Source organism: Geotrypetes seraphini, chromosome 10, assembly GCF_902459505.1.
Source record: "Geotrypetes seraphini chromosome 10, aGeoSer1.1, whole genome shotgun sequence".
Lineage (NCBI taxonomy): Eukaryota > Metazoa > Chordata > Amphibia > Gymnophiona > Dermophiidae > Geotrypetes > Geotrypetes seraphini.
In genome coordinates, this window is record NC_047093.1 from 146,475,900 (window position 1) to 146,489,750 (window position 13,851).

Here is a 13,851-nt window from a genome sequence, read left to right on the forward strand (position 1 = left end):
GGCTTATATGGATGCAGCGGGGACGGTGACGGGGCGGTGAATGGGATGGCAGTGGCGGTGACGGGGCGGTGAAAGGGATGGCGGTGACGGTGACGGGGCAGTGAAGGGATCGGCGGTGACGGGGCGGTGCAGAGGATGGTGGGCCGGTGACGGGGCGGTGACGGGGACAGATTTTTTCCCCGTGTCATTCTCTAACGGGGATCCCGTGGGGACGCCCCCTAGGGTCGTGGGGATCCCTGGGGATGCCCCCTAGGGTCGCGGGGTTCTTGCGGGGTTGGATGCGAGGCTCGTCTTCTCCCTTCCTGCCCTGCCACAGCACACAGCCGATCGGAACGGAAGTCTTCCACGATGTCAGCGCTGATGTCGGAGGGAGGGCTTAAGCAAAGCTCTCCTTCCCTCCAACGTCAGCGCTGACATCGGGAAGACTTCCGTTCCGATCGGCTGTTTGCTGCGATCGGCAGTGGCGTACCAGGGGAGGGCGGTCTGCCCCGGGTGCAGCCTTAGGGGGGGTGCATAGCCGGCCAGATCCCCTTACCTTTGTGGCGCTTCCTCTGACTGACTGACAACAGGCCTGGTCCGACAAACCTCCCTGCCCTGTAGCTGCGAATTAGAGAATGACACGGTGAAAAAATTGGTCCCCGTCACCGCCCCGTCCCCGTCTCACCATCCTCTGCACCGCCCCGTCACCGCCATTCCCTTCACCGCCCCGTCACCGCCACTGCCACCCCATTCACCGCCCCGTCACCGCCACTGCAACCCCATTCACCGCCCCGTCACCGTCACCGCTGCATACATAAAAGCCTCAAACGGGTACGATTTTATATACTTTTCTTTATTTACGTATAAAGGAAACATACTTTAAAACTTAGTTAAATATTAGTTAATAACTATACAAAAACAAACACAACATGTACTTTTAATGCTTACAATGTTAGCCTACATGGTAAGTAGACGCGGCCGCTGTACCTAATCGCGGCAAAGATCTCCCTGCCGTGATTAGCATAGTGACCGCGGCTACGGCTGCAAGTCTCCCCTCCCCCCAGCGATCACGGCAGGAGGGCAACCAACCCCTCCTGTATGCTTCTCCTCTGATCCTCCTTCCCTCAACCAAGCATCTCTCTCTCTCCCTCCATGAGTCCAACTTTTCACTCTCTGCGCTCTCCCCCTTCCCCAGTGTAACATTTCTCCTTCCCTCCTTTCTGTCCTCCCCATCCATCTTGCCCTCTCCATGAGTCCAACACTTTCTGCCTCCTGCACACTTTCTCTCTCTGTCCTTGCCTCTTCCCTCAGTGGTATCCCTCCTTCGCACCCCACAACCCAACATGCTCTCTCCCCATGCACCATCTCACCTTCCCCTCCAGTGTGTAGCACCTTTCCTTTCCCTCCTTTTCTGCCAGGTTCAGCAGTACTCTTCTCCCTTCCTTTTACTTCCCCCTTGTCCAGCAGTACCCCTTCTCCCTTCCCTGTTCCCATTGTCCAGCAGTACCCCTTCCCTCCTGTCCAACAGTATCCTTTCTCCCTTCCTTCTTCCCCTCCTCCCCTTGTCCAGCAGTACCTGGTGTACACTGGGCAGGAAGAGAAGCTCCGGCATCAGCGTCAGCTGACTAGCAACTTCCTGCAGCTGCATCTTTTGCTGGGACTCCTGTCTTCGTGTATCCGGCAGATATGCGAAGGCAGGTGTCCCATACGATGGGGGGTTGCTACTCAGCTGACGCCGGAGATTCTCTTCTTTCCCAGTGTGCAAGATTGCGCCAGCGTCAGCTGATTTGCAACTGCCTGCTGCCGTCGCGTATGCCGGGACTTCTGCCTTCGCGTATCCGGCAGATACACGAAGGCAGGAGTCCCAGCATATGCGACGGCAGCAGGCAGTTGCTCAGATTTCGGGATCAGGTTGCCCAGTTGCAGTTGCCCAGATTGCGAGTTCGGGTACTAGACTGTGTATTCCTGTAGACCCCCCCCCAACGGCCCTCCCGACAATCGCAGCAGAAGGGTACCCAACCCCTCCTGCCGGTCCTCCCAATGGCCTCCCCTAAGATCGCCGGCAGGAGGGTACCCAACCCCTCCTGCTGGACCCCCCCCAACGAACCCTCCCACCCCGGAACCCCCTTAGTCTTACTTTCCAAGTTGGACCGGACGGCTCCTCACACATATGGCCAGCAGGCTTGCCTCTGTCCAAATGAGGCGGGCCCGCCCCTACCCTGCCCAACCCACAGGATCCTAGGGCCTGATTGGTCTAGGCACCTAAAGCCACTCCCGCTATAGGAGGGGCCTTAGGTGCTTGGGCCAATCAGGCCCTAGGATCCTGTGGGTTAGGCAGGGGAGGGGAGGGGCGGGCCCGCCTCATTTGGACGGAGGCAGGCCTGCTGGCCAGACAAGCGAGGAACTGTCCGGTCCAACTTGGAAAGTAAGACTAAGGGTGGTGTTTCGGGATGGCGGGGTTTGTTGGGGGAGGGTCCGGCAGGAGGGGTTGGGCACCCTCCTGCCGCGATCGTTGGGGAGGGCTGGTTCTGTCGGCATGAAGGGCTGAGCACCTTCCTGCCGGCGATCGTCGGGTGGGGGGGGGCGGGTTCTATTGGCAGGAAGGGTTGATCTGACAAATGCAAGTTGGATCGAGAGTTGGAGGAGACAGACAACATGGCGGAGACATCAAACACCCGGTCACGAACACGGTGAAACACAGGTAAATAGCGGTTCCTAGAAGGGGGTACATTGGCCTGCGGGGACAAATCTTTTCACCGTTTTTGCGGGCGGTGAAAACTTTTGTCCCCGTGACTGCGGTGATTTGGCTTTGGAGTCTCCATAACCCGCAGCCAAACCGCAGCCACGCCGCAGCTCCCTGCGGGGATCGCTCCCCGTGTCATTCTCTACTGCGAATCTAAATTACTTTCTTACAGCAGCTTCAATACTCCAGCTGCTTTAAGAAGGTAATTTAGATTCGCGGCTACAGGGCAGGGAGGTTTGTCGGATCGGGCCTGTTCTGTTGTCAATCAGGCGGGGAAGCGCCACAAAGGTAAGGGGCAGGGAGAGAGAAAGGGAGGAAAGGTGGCGTGGAGAGGAAAAGACGCTTAAGGGAAATTGGTAAAACTGAGGGGGGAGAAGGACGCTGAGAGCACTGGGGAAGACAAAGGGGTGAAGAAGGACGCTGAAAGGACATGGGGAAGATGGGGGGGTGAAGGACGCTGAAAGGACATGGGGAAGACAGGGGGGAGAAGGACGCTGAAAGCACATGGGGAAGACAAAGGGGTGGAGAAGGACGCTGAAAGGACATGGGGAAGACGGGGGGGAGAAGGATGCTGAAAGGAAATGGGGAAGACGGAGGGGGAGGAGGACACTGAAAGGACATGGGGAAGACGGGGGGAGAAGGACGTTGAAAGGACATGGGGAAGACGGGGGAGAAGGACACTGAAAGCACATGGGGAAGACAGGGGGGAGAAGGACACTGAAAGTACATGGGGAAGACAGAGGGGGGAGAAGGACGCCGACAGGACATGGGGAAGATGGGGGGGGAGAAGGACGCTGAAAGGAAATGGGGAAGAGAGAGTGGGGAGAAGACGCTGGCAGGGAAGAAGACAGAGATGCCAGACTATGGGGGAAGCGGAGGGAAGAAGATGGGTGCCAGACCAATTTGGAAGGGGGGAGAAAGGGAGAGGCACAGTAACAGAGCAAATGCATCACGCATGTGTGCCTCCTGCTCCACTAGAGGGCGCATCCCCTCCTCGTGGTCTCCAGTTTGTTTTTTTCCGCAGTGCTAAGAAGACACGTTTTTTCTTAGCTCTGCCTCAAGTGCCTTCTTACACCGCGATTTTTTATTTTTTTTCCTTGTTCAAAGTCGCTGTGCGTATTAATCTTTCTTTTTCCTGCTCATCGCGCTTAACGCGCCCTTTCCTCACGATCCGGGGGCTCCCGGGTCGTCGCGGCTGCGCGGCCTGATTGGCTGCAGCTGCCTGAAATTCCTATGTCCCGGCCCGTTTCGGGCTTTAAAAAGTGCACCGGGTGCAAGCGTCTTCTATCACTCACAGACCCGCATCGCTGGTGCATCCTCTGCCTGGGGGCCGACCATCCAACAGAAACTTGCCCCCGGTGCGCAACCTTCCAATACCGGGCGCTCCGCCGCCGCCGCCGGGCCCGCATGGCTGAACTATTTGCCGCCGATCAACCCTCGACCTCGGCCTCGAGATCGGCCCCGGCCTCGATCTTGGCCTCGGGGACCTCGGCCCCGCCTCGGGACTCGACGTCGAAGACCCCGAGCTCCCAGAAGTCTTCGGCTCCGGGTAAGTCCCTTCTTCCCTCCTCAGGTTCCATACCTCCGAAGAAGCCAACCTCGGGGACAATAGCGGGACAAGGGGGGAGTTCCCTACCCACAGCCCCGGCAAAACCCCCGAAGACCTCGGGACGTGCCTCCACCACTCGGGAATGCTCTGAATCGAGATCGACCCCGGTGGAGTGCACCGCGGCCTCGGACATGCCATCGATGCTGTCCGTGCCGGTATTCCAGGAGCTGCTCCGAGCAATGATCACAACGGAGCTATCCGCTGCCATGGCTCACCTTCAACCGGCCTCGACCTCGGCCTCGCGTGCGCCGGACCAGCCTGAGCGACGTGTCGAGACCCCTCGGGGAAAAGCATGCTGTTTTCGCCGCCTTTCATCTTCCTCGGACTCCTCTCCGAGGCACTCGAGGCGCTCATCCCCGACGGAGCTCCGCGGGGCGAAACGAAGATCGAAGCCCCTCTCAAAAAAGGCCCGGAGTTCCCCTCCGGCCCGAGGCCACTCCCCCTCGACTCGATCGGGGGGGACCGCTACGAGTTACCGAGCTGTCTCTCACTAACCCACAGCTCTTACTGACTCCCTCTCGGTCCGGGGCTCCGGTCCGAGGCAACAGGCTTTCGCCGAGGGAGTCCGGGGAGGGGTCCTCGATCCGACATCGATCGGTACCCCGAACCCCGGCGTCGTCCCCGAGGGGCTCCTCGAGGCGACGCAGGTCCTCAAAAGAGCGCTTCCTTAGCGCATCCCCAGTGTCAGATTGAGGGTCCGAACGAGAACCTCGCTATTCGAGGGACCGCAAGGGGCCACGGGATCCCACCGACCTTCCTTCACGAAGTTCGTCCAGGACATGGGAGGTGCCCTTGACTTGGACTTACAATCTGACTCGAGGTACTCCAAGGAATACCTGGCGGAGCTGGATATGCCTTCCCCGCCTCGAGAGTCCCTCCGGCTGCCGTTGAACCCGGTACTCCGGCACACCCTTATCAGGAACCTCGAGATAAGGGTGTGCCGGAGTACCGGGTTCAACGGCAGCCGGAGGGACTCTCGAGGCGGGGAAGGCATATCCAGCTCCGCCAGGTATTCCTTGGTGGGACAGCTGTGGAGTCTAAGTACCGAACAGTACCTTGCCCGGGGTTTGAGCAGCCACAGCTGTCCCACCAATCCTTACTGGTGGAGTCTTCTCTGTAGAAAGCTCACCCCTCTAGGGTGTCCGCGGCGGTCCCTCCTGGATGCGAAGGCCGGACACTAGACAAATTCGGACGCCGTTTGTATCAGAACTCTATGATGGCATCTAGGGTCCTGAACTACACCTTCACTTTTTCATCTTACCTGAAACACCTCATTGGACTACTGACCTCTTTCTCGGGGGATCTACCTGCCCCTCGTCAAGCAGCGTTTGGCCTCCTTCTCGAGGATTTTTCCAGCCTCCGGCTACACTTGTTCCATGCCACTTACGATGGCTTTGAACTATCCTCCAGGGTCGCAGCCTTCACGGTGGCCATGCGCCGGCTGGCGTGGCTACGGCTCGTCGACATGGACCCTAATCTGCAAGATCGGTTAGCGAACCTCCCTTGCGTCGGGAAAGAACTGTTCGACGACACCATCGAGGCAGCTACAAAACGATTGTCAGAGCACGAACGTTCCTTCACGTCTCTTGTACGACAAAAACCTAAACCACAGGCCTCTCGTCCTTTCCTGGGATTGCCTCGCTGCTGCTCCCAGAAATCTACCTCGGCCTTTTCTAGACCGCCGCCGCGACGCCCTCAGGCTCACTCTAGGGCTCCACCAAAATCACAGCCCACTGCGCCTGCGAAGCCGTCTCCGTCCTTTTGACGGGATGAGCGGATGGGGGCGGGCCCCCTCCGCACCTCCACCTGGCCTCCTTCCCATCTGGGGCCGCCTACGAGCCTACTACCCTCGCTGGGAAGCCATAATGTCGGACTCATGGGTCCTTAGCGTGATCTCATCGGGATACTCACTCAACTTTCGAGAGGTTCCTCCCGACAGCCCGCCGAGTGCGTGTCCTCCCAATCGAGCGCAGCTGTCCCTCCTCCTCTCCGAGGCACAGGACCTCCCTCGCCTGCGGGCGGTGGAACCGGTCCCCCAAAACCAAAGGGGCCAATGGTTTTACTCCCGATACTTCCTGGTACCGAAGAAGACGGGAGACCTGCGCCCGATCCTGGACTTGCGGCGCCTGAACAAATTTCTGAAGCGGGAAAAGTTTCGGATGCTTTCCCTTCCGATTCTTTACCCCCTGATCAACGAGGGCGATTGGCTCTGCTCCCTCGATCTGAAGGAGGCCTACACTCATGTTCCGGTGCACCCTGCTTGTCGCAGATTCCTGCACGTTCAGGTGGGAGATCTCCACCTTCAATACCAGGTCCTCCCATTCGGCCTATCCTCATCCCCCCGAGTCTTCACGAAGTGCCTCGTAGTGGTCGCGGCTGCCCTTCACTCCCAGGGCCTGCAAGTGTTCCCCTACCTGGACGATTGGCTGATCAAAGCCCCGACCAGGGAGGGGGTTATCTCAGCGACCCGACAGACTATTACTTCTCTCCAGTGTCTGGGCTTCGAGATAAACTTTCCAAAATCCCAGCTATGCCCCTCTCAGTCCTTACAATTCATCGGGGCCGTGCTGGACACGGTCCGTCTTCGTTCCTTCCTCCCTCCGCAACGCCGGGAGGCGTTGGTAAATCTGAGCCGACAAGTCTCGAGATCGACCACGGTCTTGACGCGACAAATGATGACGCTCCTCGGCCACATGGCCTCCACAGTCCACGTTACCCCGCTTGCCCGCCTTCATATGCGGTTACCACAGTGGACTTTGGCTTCACAATGGCGTCAGGATCGGGACCCGATCAACTGCCTCGTGACAGTGACTCCTTCCTTGCAAAAATCGCTCCGTTGGTGGGCCGACTCTTCGAATCTTTCCAAGGGTTTGCTCTTTCTCGCCCCTCCACACCACAAGGTCCTAACCACGGACTCGTCAGAGTACGCTTGGGGGGCTCACGTAGACGGTCTCCGCACTCAAGGCCTGTGATCCATGGAGGACCGTCGCTGCCACATCAACGTGCTGGAGCTTCGGGCCATTTACCTCGCCGCGGTGGCCTTCCAACACCGGCTTCACGACCGGGTGGTTCTCGTCCGCACGGACAACCAGGTGGCGATGTACTACGTAAACAAGCAAGGAGGGACGGGGTCCTGGTCCCTCTGCCAGGAGGCCTTGCGGTTCTGGGAGTGGGCGGTCTCCCAAAACATCTCCCTTCGGGCGGTTTACATCCAGGGAGAACAAAACTGCGTGGTGGACAGGCTCAGCCGCCTCCTCCAGCCGCACGAGTGGTCCCTGCATTCTCAGGTACTACGACAGGTGTTCGGCACGTGGGGGACTCCACAGATAGACCTGTTCGCCTCCCCCGACAATCAAAAACTGCCTCTCTTTTGTTCGAGGATATACTCCCCGGACCGTCTCGAGGCCGATGCCTTCCTCCTAGATTGGGAGGGGAAGTTCCTCTATGCGTTCCCGCCGTTTCCTCTGATTCTGAGGACGCTGGTCCATCTAAAATCGGTACGGGCCACTCTGATCTTGATCGCTCCTCGATGGCCCCGCCAACCTTGGTTTTCCCTACTACTTCAACTCAGTGTCAGGGAACCTCTACCTGTCTTTCCCTCTCTGCTATCTCAGAGTCGGGGTTCACTGTTACATCCCAATCTTCAGTCTCTTCATCTGACTGCTTGGTTCCTTTCCCCTTGACTTCCTTCCCCGTATCTCAGTCAGTCAGGGAAGTGTTGGAAGCTTCCCGGAAAGTATCGACTAGACTCTGCTATTCTCAGAAGTGGACTAGATTCTCATCCTGGTGCTCCACTCACCACCAGGACCCGGTGTCGGTCCCTGTGTCTTGGGTTCTGGAGTATTTGCTTCATTTATCTCACTCTGGCCTGAAGATCAATTCCATTCGAGTGCACCTTAGTGCGATTGCTGCCTTTCATCAACCCCTGGAAGGGAAGGCCCTTTCACTCCATCCCTTGGTTTCTCGTTTCATGAAGGGTCTTTTGAATGTTCATCCTCCCCTCAAACCGCCTCCGGTGGTTTGGGATCTTAATGTGGTTCTAGCCCAACTGATGAAACCTCCATTTGAGCCTATGGATAAGTGTCATCTTAAATTTCTCACTTGGAAAGTGATCTTCCTACTCGCCCTCACGTCAGCTCGAAGAGTGAGTGAGCTGCAGGCCTTGGTGGCGGACCCACCTTTCACTGTATTCCATCATGACAAAGTGGTTCTACGCACTCACCCTAAGTTCCTACCTAAGGTGGTGTCTGATTTTCATCTCAATCAGTCCATTACTCTACCGGTGTTTTTTCACAAGCCCCACTCTCATCCTGGAGAGGTGGCGCTCCACACTCTTGATTGCAAAAGGGCGTTGGCCTTTTACCTTCAACGCACTCAGTCTCATCGGAAAGTCCCCCAATTGTTTTTGTCCTTCGACCCAAACAGATTGGGGCACCCAGTTTCCAAGCGCACCCTGTCAAACTGGTTGGCAGCTTGTATTTCCTTCTGCTATGCTCAGGCTGGTCTCGCGCTGCATGGTCGTGTTACGGGACACAAAGTCCGAGCTATGGCAGCCTCGATAGCCTTCCTCAGGTCTACGCCGATTGAGGATATCTGCAAGGCTGCCACGTGGTCTTCGGTTCATACTTTCACCTCTCACTACTGCATGGATACACTGTCCAGGAGCGATGGCCGGTTCGGCCAATCAGTGTTACGTAATCTGTTTTCTTAAATTCGCCAACTTCCCTCCACCCCTTCGTTATTAGCTTGGAGGTCACCCACATGTGAGAATATCATGCCTGCTTGTCCTGGGATAAAGCACAGTTACTTACCGTAACAGGTGTTATCCAGGGACAGCAGGTATATATTCTCACAACCCGCCCACCTCCCCGGGGTTGGCTTCTTTGCTAGATATGTGAACTGGAGACCACGAGGAGGGGATGCGCCCTCTAGTGGAGCAGGAGGCACACATGCGTGATGCAGCATAGCAAGCTTGAATCTTCAATCAAGTTTGCTTGAGATGCTGTCTGCATCGGGGCTCCGTAGATGACGTCACCCACATGTGAGAATATATGCCTGCTGTCCCTGGATAACACCTGTTACGGTAAGTAACTGTGCTATATTAGTTGTGTTGATAAAAATTTATAAACATTAGAGGCTCTGGTAGAAACCCGTTTACAAAGTATGTATTTTTCCCAATTAATATTTCCAAATTAATAAAGTCTTTTTGCTTATTTGTAAATGGGTTTCTATCAGAGCCTTTAATTCAGTAGCATAATTAAATTAAATAACTATTTCTGTAGTTTATAGGGACGGGAGGGGACGGAGGGGATTCCTCGCGGGGATGGGCGGGGACGAGTGGGATTCCTCGCGGGGACGGGTGGGGATGGGTGGGACTTTGGCGGGGACGGGTGGGATTTCTGTCCCCGCACAACTCTCTAGTATGGATCTCATTCTCTAATGTTAAAAATTTAACCTCAGTGGCATGTTGCCTTTAGTCTTTTCTAATTGTCATAAACACCATTGCTTGGATATTCAAAATACTGATCTTTCCAGGCTGCACGATATCCTTAAAGGACAAAGCTCCGACTGGTTTTTCTCTGTCTTCATCCGCTGGCAGATAGGCATACTGTAACTCATTCATTCTGGACTGGTCTGGTATGACTAAAGGAAAGAAAATGATCAGGCTCCGCCTCTGGTAGTGTTCAAGGTCCAGTTAAAAGCCCACCTCTTTGAGAGTGCTTTTGACTCCCAACTCCTCTCATATGTCATGTCTTGTCTGTCCAAGTTAGATTGTAAGCTCTTCCCAGCAGAGACCATCTATAAATGTCAAAATGTACAGCACTGCGTACGTTTTTCAGTGCTATATAAGTGATTAGTAGTAGTAAGGCCAGTGTGCAATATCAGAATTGCCATCAAGAGAATATGATTGTCATGGAGCTGATGTGATCATGATGCCCCATGTTCTCTCTGGCAGGTACTATGATGTGCCCATCGCTACACTGGATTTCTCTTCTCTATATCCCTCCATCATGATGGCCCATAACCTATGTTACACCACCCTTCTGCATACAGGCTCTGTCGAGAAATATGAGTAAGTGATGACTGACAAAGGCCTCCCCCATTTCATGCTTGGGCTATTGAATAAAATCTGTGTCTAGCCTCTCCCCCTCCATGGGTGCGAGTGAGTGAGGATTGTGTCTAGCCTCTCTCCTCCTCATCTGTTACTGTTCTTTATCGCTCTCCTCTTCTTGCTTTTCCCTTCCAGTTTATCCCCCAACGACTTCATCAAAACTCCTACTGGAGACCAGTTTGTTAAGAACTCAGTGAGGAAGGGGCTGCTTCCCGAAATCTTGGAAAATCTGCTCATTGCTCGCAAGAGGTGAGACTATAGAGTCAGAGGTGCTGTGACTCCACATAGAGCGGGAATCTAAGGTTCATGTCTGTGGAGGTGGGAGGGTGTGTGACTTTGATAGGCAGAACCGGTGTAAATGATGGAGTGGGATAGCTAGCAGTGGTGCCTGTGGAAGGGGGGGGATGACTTTGATAGGGGTGGGTATCTGACTGGGAGCCTGGGAGGACAGGTGTAAATGGTGGAGATGAGATCTAGCTGTGGTATCTGTGGAGGTGGGGATGGGGAATGTGACTTTAATAGAGGTAAGATTGTAACCCAGGGTCTGACAACTGTGCAGATCTGAGGGAGGTGTGTTATCCCCTCCACACAGTTGCTCTTTGCTCTGTTTGATTTTTCTCTCTCAATAGGGCCAAGGCGGAGCTGAAGAAGGAGCAAGATCCCTTTAAACAGAAGGTGTTAGATGGGCGCCAGCTGGCTCTGAAAGTCAGCGCAAACTCTGTGTACGGTTTCACGGGGGCGCAGGTGGGCAAGCTGCCCTGCCTGGAGATCTCTCAGGTGAGCACTTACTAAAATAGCGTGTGGGAAGTGGGGTCAACAAGGGACACGATGAGATCTGTGCCTCAGATGTTTTGCAGGAGAATTCCTCCCACATACCCCTAGCGTCCTCTCTGGGTCTTGCAGAGAATGAGTTTACGTTTTTGCCACTTCAGTTTATTGTAATCGCTGCTGAGCTGCATTTTCAGGCCTGCTGTGTCTGCCTCCTTTTTTTCCGGCTCCCACTCTCTCTCCTCAGTATCTCTTTAGTCTTCTTTCATGCTCTGCAAATGGTGTATACACACAGAGCATAACTTAACGCCATGTGAAGGCATCAGTGGGGGCAGACTCCCCGCTTCTGACCCGTGGCTCAATGCACACAGCTTTTAGGAAGTACAGTCCAAAAACCTGGAAGAGGAACTGGATGGAAAGTCCCTGCATCTTCTGTCTCCTTTCTATAAACAAGTTCCTTTGTCAAGCCAGAATAAAGAAGCTGCCTTTCCCCGTACCCCTGCTGAGGTAGGGAACTGGAACCAAGTCAAACCCGCACCTTGCAGGCTTTTACCACTTGGAAGGAGTGTAGATCACTGCACACAATACCTTCCTTTCATCCAGGTGCTGCCCAGGTCAGATCAGCACACACAGGAGGGGAAAACCACAGAACAGAGGTGCTTATGCGAGTGGGCAGGGATCCAGGGAGGATGGAAAGCCTGAGTGTGGAGAGAGAAATTCTCAAAATGCAGAGAAAAAATACCAAGAGGGAAGCAGAGTGTGAAGATAGCTCGGACCAACAGGGAGAGAGGGCAAGCCACAGAAAGACTTGAAAACAGATATACTTTGTAATTGTTTCCCTCCTTGCTCTTCTCTCATCCCTTGGCAATTTCTGCATCTAGTTATTGCCGTCTACTTTATTCCACCCTGCTTTCCTCTCTCCACAGTAGCTATTGCCAAATTTTAGGTTCCCCAGAAATTTTGCCAAGGTGCCTTAATGTGTTCGTTCTCCAGATATTCTTCCTGGCTGTCATTGCTGCTCCAGAACAGCTTTTATCCCAGGACAAGCAGGCAGGTATTCTCACTAGTGGGTGATGTCATCCGACAGAGCCCCGATACGGACATCTTGCAAGCATGTCTTGCTTGAAGAAACTCAGAAGTTTTGAGATGCCCGCACCGCGCATGCGCCAGTGCCTTCCCGCCCGATGTACCGGGCGTGTCTCCTCAGTTCTTTTCTTTCCGCGGAGCTGAGAAGTTTCACTTCATTCTGCGCTGACTGAATTTCAGTAAAATTTGCCTTCTTTGTACCGCGTTTTTTTGGTTATTTGTTTATTTCTAACTTTAACTTCGTGTTTCTTTTAAAAAAAAAAAGTTAAAATTATTTCTTCCGGCGGTTTGGCCGGGCCGGCCTCGTGGCTTAGGCCCAGCGCCTTCGACCTTGCGGCGACGATTTTCCGGCCTATGTCCCGGCCAATCACCGGTTTTCAAAAGTGCAGCAAGTGCCAGCGCGCGATTTCGTTGACGGACCCGCATCGACGCTGTCTTCAGTGTCTTGGTCCAGAACACATACCGAAATCGTGCCGGCCTTGTTCCACGCTTACTGCGCACTCATTTAAATGGCGCTGCTTGCTGTGGGAGTCGATGTTTAAGATGGAGACTGCTAAGGAGCCGTCTGCTTCCACTTCTGCTGATGTTTCGCCGGTCCATGCGAAACCTGCATCGTCAACTCCTGCATCTGGCCTTTTGAAGCCGGCATCGTTCACACCGACTTCAGCCTCGAGTTCGACACCGGTGCCTGTCCAAGTCTCCTCGGCTCAGGTACCGCCTTCCACTGTCCCTCCGGTGGTCATCAAAGTGCCTAAGGCTAGCAAGCAGAAGCACTTGGCCGCAAAGGAGCGCGATGACCGTGCTGGAGGACCCCCTTTCGGTGCGGATCCCTCCATATTGGCTTCGCTGCGATCCCTGCTGGAAGCTCAGTTTGTCGAGCTTATGCAGACTATGGGACCCCGGCTTATCGCCTCCATCCAGGGTGACCTCCCGGTCCCGGTCCCGGGGGACGGGCCGCCCCCTCCCCCTCCTCCTCGTCGTTCGATCTCACTGCTTGACGAGGAGGATCGGCGGAGGGCGGCGGGGGCCTCGCGGCGGGCTTCCTTTAGTGATATGCCGCCTCTGGAGCCCATCACGCCTCCTCGCCATCAGAGTACTATACCAGCCTCTGATAATCGGAGCCCTGGGCATACCTCGCAGGAAGAGTTCTTCCGCACTCCATACCAGGCCTGGGTGGCAGCGCGTGAGTCCGCATCCTTGCCACCTCTACGATCCACTGCATCTAGTCCCATCCATTCCGTGGAGGCTTCGAGGGACCATGCGATGCATAGGCGTTCCCGTTCTACATCCCGACACCGGGAGGGGCATCGATCCCGACACTCGTCTCGGCACTCCTCGCGTCATTCGGAGGTGTCCCCGCAAAAGAAGATGCAGCGTATGGGATACTCCTCGTCGGATTTATCCCCGCCTGAGGGACCGGAGTATGAGGAACCATCTACCTCCTATTCTCCTTGCCGCTCCCAGTTCTCTCTGGATCCGGAGGCTTCTACTTCTTCTAGTCCGTCCCGCCGGCCGGCACTGGCGGACCAACTATCCTTTTCTTCCTTCCTCCGA

At 55.2% G+C, this 13,851-nt stretch overlaps 1 protein-coding gene across 4 annotated transcripts in view; it reads left to right on the forward strand.

The window, feature by feature from the left end:
• POLD1 (DNA polymerase delta 1, catalytic subunit) overlaps positions 1 to 13,851 on the forward strand; it is a 115,220-nt gene that overhangs the window by 42,626 nt on the left and 58,743 nt on the right. For all 4 annotated transcript variants that reach the window (XM_033961915.1, XM_033961913.1, XM_033961916.1 and 1 more), the window contains 3 exons: positions 10,288 to 10,404; positions 10,579 to 10,692; positions 11,073 to 11,220. In XM_033961915.1, coding sequence (XP_033817806.1) covers positions 10,288 to 10,404; positions 10,579 to 10,692; positions 11,073 to 11,220 — 379 coding nt within the window. The remainder of the gene's footprint in view (positions 1 to 10,287; positions 10,405 to 10,578; positions 10,693 to 11,072; positions 11,221 to 13,851) is intronic.